The sequence below is a fragment of the Rhinolophus ferrumequinum genome, chromosome 20, assembly GCF_004115265.2.
Source record: "Rhinolophus ferrumequinum isolate MPI-CBG mRhiFer1 chromosome 20, mRhiFer1_v1.p, whole genome shotgun sequence".
Lineage (NCBI taxonomy): Eukaryota > Metazoa > Chordata > Mammalia > Chiroptera > Rhinolophidae > Rhinolophus > Rhinolophus ferrumequinum.
In genome coordinates, this window is record NC_046303.1 from 35,209,498 (window position 1) to 35,218,817 (window position 9,320).

The window sequence follows — 9,320 nt, forward strand, 5'->3', positions numbered from 1 at the left end:
CAGCATCTTACATTTTGAGACATACTCAACTTTCGGCATACGAAAACCATATACTATATTCTCTTATGAAAGGATCATCGATTTAAATTCCATTCCATGGTTTTCAAATTAAAATTTTTTGAAACGACATCGGGAGAGGACACAGTACAAGTTAAAATTTTTTCTGAACCTTTAACCTTACATTTCTCTTTTCTGACAGAATGGACTTATCAAATGACAACTGGACTCTAGAGTTACACACTTACAGTACAATGTAACAAACTCCAAAATTCAGTGTAACCACAGCCTCTTCCTTTTATTGAGTTCTCTCACAAACTCTTTTGAAGAAATAGTATACATGGATTTCATCTCAAATGTCACAGAGTATAAACTTCCTTTTGGAGATAATCCAAATAAATGTGAAGAAATGCATTCACATGAGTATGAAGAAACGTCAGTTTGACCTTAATCTTAAACCGGATATTACAGAAAGCCTTTCTCCTGCTAGTCTACATTCAAAAACAAAAAAGAAACAAGAAAAAAGAAAATGGATTTTAATACAAATGTTTTTAACAATTAAGTTCCCATTTGTCTTTGTTTATGCTAACCTAAATTAAAAAAAAAAAAAAAAAACACGTGAGACAACTATAGTAATTCCTAAATAAGTGAAGGTACTGACACTATCTGGCAGAAAACCATAAATACTACTGAAACCAATGGATGACTTTGAAATTCAATTACACCCATCTTATAAAAGAACCATAGCTGTATAATAGTCACTCCCTGGCAGATGTCATAAATTAGAGTGCTATGGCTTGAAAGTCAATGTGTTTTATTAAACCCTTTATAATACAGTAATCTCAGATCAGCTGTATTTGAGGTGAGCAATGACAAAGCTGGTGTGATCTTTCATGCATGAATAAATTAAACATTAGCATTGCCACTTTTATATAGTCAGAATTATTATTAATAATAAACATTGGTTGTATATCACATACTTCCAAAAATTGTCTTCATTTTCTGCAGATGAATGATTACTACTTTCTATGGCTAGACAATGATATTGTGTATTTTATTGTATAACAAGCTACACTTTTGAATCACACTGAAAAAGCAAAATAAACTCAGTATGTTTATTTCAAAAGCCATCATGGATCGGTTAAAGGGAATGAATATGTTGAGATGTTGGATTATTCAACAGGAATAAACAATTTATTCTTTGATCTCATCATGAAGTACCAATGAAGAAAGGAGGAAGATAGGGAATAAACGTAGAAATTGGAAGGAATAATAACAGCCTCCTGTAACAATTTCTACCATGTGACAGATACTCCACTAGATATTTTATGTATTTTATCCGATTTAATCTTCAAAACAACCTTAAGAAAATTTACAAAAAGGAACTCTGGGATTTAGGGAAATTCTGCTAGTTTCCCAAGGCACACAGCAAGCAGAGAAAATTGGGTTCAAACCTAGACCAGCCCAACTCCAAAACCTATTCTGTTTTCAGATTAGCTATATTGTAAAGTCAGTGGCCACTTCTTCCCTTACTTCTCTTGCTTTCCACCTAGATCAATTATGTCAGTCTGATACAATCACTAAAAATAATAACATATTATCCTTTCCACCTAAAAGAGCAATTATGTCAGTCTGATACAATCCTTAAAAATAGTAACATATTATCCTTTCCACCTAAAAGATCAATTATGTCAGTATGATACAATCAGGAAAAATGATAACATATTATAACATAACATCTGCTGAGTCTTTATTACATACCACACAGGACATCATACATATTACTTCATTAATGCCAATAACAAAACTGAGCTGTACATGAAAAATTGAAGCTCAGAAGTTGAGGGACCTGTCCAAGGTCACTCAGCTACAAGTGGCAACACCAGAAATCCCTAGTCCATCTGACACAGCCCACAACACCTTTCATCTATGCACTACATAATCCCATACTAACGCCTCAATTCAACAGCTTCCAGCACCTGAAAAATCCTAAAACAATCAGATTGATTTCACTGCTTTTTGATTTTGCAAATAAAACATCAAGAAACTATATAGATAACAAAGATTGATTTTTCTGTAATGCTACTTCTAATAAATGTCTTGGGAGTGGTATTCAATCATAATCACTTCAAATCTCTTTATCTCCTTTTACAGGATTCCAGAATGAGATTTCCTATTCAGAATCATGATGCTCCATCAATACAAGAAATAATCAGTTATGTTTACCGCAGTGTACTGTTCCTGAAAGGGAGGAAGTAAAATCTACTAGATCTTAGAAGACATTTTAACAAGAGTTGGAATCAAAAGGAATTTCATATCACTAAATCTCAGTAAGCTAGAAAAATCCAATTAGCTATAATACCCTATTTGCCAAAGTTTGTAGTTAATCCAAATTTTACTGATTATTGATCAAAACCTTACACTGATTTAAACATGAGGATTTTTTACATCAATATCCATGGTTTCTTACTGAGATTCTATTGCAATGAATTATTTAACACAAAACTGGAAGGGTTCCAACAGAGTCATTAGCATTAGTAAATATACAGTTAATGTGTTTTAGAACAAGGCTTAATGGACTCCAGAACCACCTCTGTGACAGTTTGGGTTGGAGGCTGAAACATCCTCCTTAATAATGAACACCTACTCAACACCTCTCTCTCACTGTCTCTCCCTCCCTCCCTCATTCCCTCCCCCTCCTCTTTCTTTTCTTTTCTCTCTCTCTCTCTCTCTCTCTCTCTCTCTCTCTCTCTCTCTCTCTCTCTCTCTCTCTCATCTTGGCTTCCAAGTTCATTTGAATGTAGAGACACATTCTAACCCCTAAGAGTAAAACTGCAATACCCCATACATGTACTATATAAAACCAGGACTACATATTGGTTTCACACCATGACTTGACAGTCATCTTGGGAAAGATTTTGTATCTATCCCCAAACAAAATTTTCAGTCAAAAAGACGATAAAGAAAACTAATCTACATTTTGACCCATGCTTTCTCTGACGTCAAGAAAGTTGGCATCTTTTCTGCACTTATATAATGCTTTTTGAATGAATGGATGGAAGGATGATTCCAATACTCATATCCAGTTCAGGGTTGTATTGGAAGGAATGAAGCACCTTATGCTTCATTTCCACGAACACCTTCATTAACGTGGATGACAAGTTAAACAAAGGCTAGAAGGCTTCTTAGGAACTCTGAGAGGTTATTTTTAGTGCTTGCACGATTGTCTTGCTGAAAGCAGCTACCTGTGTAAATGAAAGTTATGACAGAGGAAGCAGCCACTGTTTTAAGATTAAAGATGGTTTTCACCTGCCAATCCGAGAAATCTAACAAGCCCATTCATTGCACGTGATACTGTTGTCACCTTGTTATATAGTCTGTGACTTGGGTTTATTCTTAAATGTCCTAGACATTTCTCGGTCGGTTTTTATTCGTTCGTCAGTTGGCTGGCTGGTTTAAAGACAATAGTCCCGAGCTCTAGTAAACCGAAGAAGTTCGGAAGACTTATTCCTAAATGTTCAGACAAGTTCACAGCGCGCATTTCTCTGCAGCAATGGAAAAATTCAGAGATCTCGGGACTGAACACCCGAAGTACCCAACGTAAGGTCCCAAGGTATCTGCCCCACTTCTCTTTAGGTTGCATGTGTTAAACAAAACCAAGGCACAACTCAAAATTTCACCAATTTCCAAAACGAAATTACTGACTGACTACCCAACACCAAAGCCTGCGCGCAAACAAATAACAAGTGACCCACGCGGCCGCACAGCCGGTGTGCGGCGGGAGCCGGGGCGTCCCCTCTCCTGTGTCCCCGCGGGCGCGAAAGCCCGAGCGCTAGTGCCGAGGACGGGAAGCCCAAATCGGAGGCTTAAGACCATCCACAAGTCAAACCCCAGATCCTGCAGGAAAGGGGCGTTTCTCCTTTCCGTCGTCACCCTTCCCCAGGTCCCGGGCACTGTTCCCTCCACCCTCCGCGCGCAGCTCAGCGCACCCCGCGCGAGCCCCGGGTCGCCGCTGCATCGCTCGTGCCAGCAGCGCGGTGCCGAAGGAGCAGGCGTGGGGGTGGCCGTGCCAGGTGCCCCCGGGCAGCGCGCCACTCACCAATGCGGCTGAAACTCTCCGACAAAGTTCTGCGCAACTTCTTCATCTTGCCGATCTTCTCGGCCGGCTGCGGCTCAATGAGGTCGCACATCTGGGCGACACAGAGCCGCGGCAACTTCCCCAAACTGGTCCAGAGCGGAGCGCAGACAACAGCGGGAGCGCGCGGCGCGGGGAAGGCGGCGCCTCCGCCCCCTCCTCCTCCTGGTCGGGCCGGGAGGCGACGCGCAGGGCTGGGGAGGCGAGCGGCGAGCGGCGAGCGGCAGGCTCAGCTCGGGCCTGGGCCGCGCGCGGCTGGGCGGGCGGGGGCGTCCTAGGTGGTGCCGGGGGCGGCCGCGATCGCCGCCGCCCGCCTGGCTCCGCGCCGCACCGCCGCCGCCCGGCTCATTTTCCCTCCTTTGTAACCGAGAGCTGCGCAGCCGGCAGTGGGGGCGGCGCGGCTGGAGGCGGGGCGGAGGCGGGCCGGGGACAAGGTGCGGGAGCCGGGGGTCGCCGTGGGCGCGAGGCGCGGGCGGGGAGAAGTTCTCAGCGGCGAGTTTGGGGCGTTCGGGAGAAAGAGCGTCCGCGCGGAACCCCCGCCGCCGCCGCCGCCACCCCGCTGCCCCCTTGGCGATGGCCCCCGGGCGCGGGACCCCGGCGCGACCTCGGCTCCCCGCTCCGAGCCCGCGTCCTCTGCGGGCCTCTCCGCCCCGCTGGCGTCCCCGCGGCGCCCCCTTCCGGCCGCCCCCGCGCTCCTCCCTCCGCCCTGCCGCCCCGCCCGCGCGCGCGGGGACCCGGGCCCGCGGAGGCCGAGAACCCACGGCACTGGGAGCGGGCCGCGACTGGAGACCGGGTCTCGGGCCACGGAAAGGCCACCGAAAGGAAAGGGGCTGAGTCTAGATCACTCATCTGAGTGGTTTTGCTCCCTGCCACGAATGCGTGTGAAAAGACTGCGGAGTTGGGGGTAAGGAGGGTGGGCGCCACGGCTGTCTCCAGGTGGGGGGATTGGAAAGGCCTCAAGGGGTCACTCAGGTTTAACGCTGGCTTTTTCTTTGTTTATTTGTTTGTTTGTTTCAATTTTGCCAAGGAAGCTGTGAAATGAAAGATGCAAAGGGAAAGGTTTTAGGAGAGTCGAGAGCGAAAGCAGAAGCTGCAACTGTAGCACCCCATGACAACGCTAGTGCTCTGTTTCCTTCGTCCCCATGTCACACTGAGCGACAGACGGAATGTAGATGTGGCTGATTTATGTTGTGAATAAGTAGTAAATAACAAACAGAACTCTTTAGTATATTTCTCATGTTTAGACTACGTTCCTAAATTGGAAGACTTAGAGGCCAAAAAAATCCTGACCTCCTCTTCCCCACCTCAAAAAATGAACCTTACAAAGGGGAAAGAAAGGATGCTTTATAAAATCCCAGAACAAACAGTTCAGGAGGCAAACACACATCGTCATCTTCATTCTACTAAAATGAGTGCTCCAAATGTCAGTCTCCCAGGGGAGAGAGGAGGAAGACGGGGAGGGCCCGAATGTGTTGGTATGGGGCCAGCAAACTCCTTTTGAATGGAAATGTAGTAATCTTGAGTCATCTGGCTGTGTAATAAGAGCTTGTGAGCGTGTGACAATGCTGTTTGGTTGAAAGGAAGTTTTGGGGAGTCTGTGTTTTGTTAATAGATTTTTATCTTGAAACAAAAACTAGCCCCCTGCCTTCCTTAAATTGTGAGGTAGAACACTTTGATTGGTTCTGCTCCCCACTGAGCACATTATAGGGTCTTGATAGATTGCAGCTGATAAAAGACAGGAAGTCAAGGCAAGTGGGGAGCACAAGAGGGTGGGGAATTCGTAAGGAAAGTCAGTATGAGTGCAAATGCAAGGATGTTGGGTACTGGTCACCAAACCTAGATATTACAGACAGCACCAAGTGTGACCTCAGACAGAAAAAATGTTTCACTTTTGCCACTTCCTTAGATTAGTTAGGGAGAAACTTAGCAGCAGCTATGAATGAAAAGACAAAAGCTACCAATCAAAATACTGATGGGTTCTATCTACTGGTCAACAAAAATGAACAGGTAGATATTAATTTTATGAACTCTGACAACTACCGTGTTTCCCCGAAATTAAGACCTAGCCGGACAATTAGCTCTAATGCATCTTTTGGAGCATAAATTAATATAAGACCCAGTATTATGTTATGTTATATTATATTATACTATATAAGACCCGGTCTTGTATTTTATTAAAATAAGACCGGGTCATACATTAATTTTTTGCTCCACAAGACACAGTAGAGCTGATTGTCCGGCTAGGTCTTATTTTCAGGGAAACACGATGTATGTCTGTGGCTGTCATGTTATTCACTCTGACAATGGCTGTTTCATATGTGTGTGCATGGGTAATCTCTGTTTTATGTCCCCAGTAGTTAGTATTTCTGACTTTTTAAAAGGTCAGTCCGCTTGAATAAGTTATAGTATATGCATACAAAGAAATAGTAGATAAACATTTTTAATGAGATAGATCGATATATATTCATGTATAAATACGTCTAGGGTAAATGAAAAAACATTTACTATTAACCCATTTGTGGGAAAAATATACTATGTTTCTATATGCATAAAAAGTTTCTAGCAAAAAAAAACACAAAGAAACTGTTAAGTGTGCACAGAATAGAGAAAATGTTTCCTTTGCACTTTATACCTTTAAGTATAATATGAATGTTTTACCCAACATGCATCTTTTTATGGCAACAACATGGATTGACCTAGAGGGTATTATACTAAGTGAAATAAATCAGATAGAGAAAAACAAATACCATATGATGTTACTTATATGTGGAATCTAAAGAACAAAATTAATGAACAAACAAAACAGAAACAGACTCAGAGATACAGAGAACAAACAGATGGTTGCCAGGGAATGGGGGGTGGGGAGCAGAGTGAAAAAGGTAAACGGATTAAGAAATACAAATTGGTAGTTACAAAATAGTCATGGGGATATAAAGTATGGCATAGAGAATGTAGTTGATAATGTTGCTATAACTGTGTAGTGCCAGGTGGGTACTAGACTAATGGGGGGATCACTGCATAAATTATATAAATGTCTAACCACTATTCTGTATTCCTGAAACTAACATAAAATAATATTGAATGTCAACTGTAACTGAAAAAATAAATGATTTTTTAAAGAAAGGAATATTTATTTCATTTTTACCTACTCAACTCCAAATGTTCACCTCTCCCACCTCCAAAAAAAAAAAAAAACTTCACCTAATTACAACACTATACCCAGCAGGAGAAACAGTTGGTAGTAGTAGACCAAGTAAACCTTAGCGATTCTGAATAACCAAATTTCCATGATATGCTTATCTGCTTCCTTTGTTGGTTATATATTTAAATGGTTAATTTTGCAAGAAACACTAATCCAAAGAAGAAAATTTTTAACCAGATGTTTTTAAAATATGTACAGTACATCATAGGCTTCAACTCTTTATTCAGTTATTTGTTTCACGTTTGCCTTCATTATTGATCGTAAGTTCCCTGAGAGCAGACACCCTAGGATACAATGCCTGTTTCATAGTGGATGTAAATTAAATGTTTGTCAAATGAATGTAGAATGTATTGCTGCCATTGAGGAGTGATGCGTTATCTTCAGAAACAAAGATGACTATCCAGCATCTGTGTGGCATATGTATTTTCAGTGGGAGGATGGATCAGTGCCAGTTCTCCATCTGAACTTCTGGTTCACAAGGTTACAGTTTGGCTGGTCCAATTTAAAGGTGCAGTGTCTGAATACAAACAGACAAGCTTACCTAGGGTCTGAACTTTAATCAAATTCATCAATTAAAGCATGCATGTGTATTAATTAGGCCTGGAAAGGTAGCAAAAGTGGCTGGAGATCCAGGACTCATGAGTTGCTAGTCCCTACTCTCCCACTAAGTGCTGTGTAGCCTTAGAGAAATAAGTTACTTACACACTTCCTTACCTATAAAATGAAGGGCTTGAACTAGATGGCCTCGAGGGTCAGTCATAGCTGCAAAATTCTGATTCTAAATTGAATGGTGAAATGTCTCCTCTCCTAGCTACTATACTAAAAGGTAGATACATTAATGAAGAGTAATTAATACACAAATAAGAGAGACAGATCCATTGATAAAAATTATGTGAAATTTAAGATACATTATTTCCACTCATGTTATACATAAATTATGCTTTTATTATAAATGGATCTTGTCCATATAAGAAAAATAGCAGGCTAATATGCTGGCAGTAAATTTTAAGGGAATGAATATTACTCCAAATAAGATGAAATATAGAGGATTTGATTAGAATCTGAAGTACATGCAATTGCAGAAGCAGATTTACTAACCTGAAAGAGTATGAAAAAATGTCAGAGAAGAGAAATCCATGAAACAAGGAAGTGGAGAATAGAGCTGTAAAGTGAAATTAAAGAGAGAAACCATGTGTATTAATGTAAAATTTTAGAATTTAGCCAAAACGTAGATAGTTAAAGATTAAGACATATAGTCTGGGTGTCATTGGTAAAGTGGTGGAAATTACATGATTAAATATCCTCTTAAAACTCGAAACGGTCACCCTAGTTAATTATTTTTAGATCAAATATTATCCTCCCTGCTTGAACATATCCAGGAACTGAAGTAGCACAAAGTTAAGTGACTTATACAAAATTCCTAGTGACTCACCCGTGAAACTTACATGGAATCCAAAACTGTCACCGACTTTTATGTTCCAACTGTTGGGTAATGTCCAGTCTTAAGCATTCCTTCCTTTTTTGTTTTGTTTTGACAAAGAGCAAATTACTCATAAAATCAAAAAGGGGAAAGAAATGGAAAGTTGCAGGAACCATTATAAATGTTGTATTGCCACTTCTCCTCCCTCTTCTGTCGGCCGTCCATTGCCTACTCACTCGTAATTCAATCCTTTTCACATTTACAGAAATCACTCCTTGCTGACACAAACCTCCAGGCTCGTTCAGGAAGAAGACCTATATTTTGTCTGATTGTTTTATCGGTAATTCTATATTTTTTCATTATATATTTCAAGACACCTCGGGACCTAAGTAAATTGATGTACTTGCAAATGACTGTAGGAAGAAGAACAAAGTAGTTGGAGAATTATCCAAATGATGTTAAGCATAAATTAGCTCAGAACAGTTTTGAAGAAAATAAACTACCAGGGTCAAAGTGTGCATTAAAATGCCTGGTACACTTTCCTATTAAACCAGGCATAAATATTA

General features: G+C 41.2%; 1 protein-coding gene across 1 annotated transcript in view; it reads right to left on the reverse strand.

Annotated features, from left to right (window-relative positions):
- The window catches only part of CDK14 (cyclin dependent kinase 14), a 553,564-nt gene extending 549,213 nt beyond the window's left edge, over positions 1-4,351 (reverse strand). The window contains exon 1 of the mRNA XM_033088529.1: positions 4,097-4,351. Within this exon, the coding sequence (XP_032944420.1) occupies positions 4,097-4,187 (91 nt within the window). The 5' untranslated portion in view covers positions 4,188-4,351. The remainder of the gene's footprint in view (positions 1-4,096) is intronic.
- Positions 4,352-9,320: the final 4,969 nt, after the last annotated feature.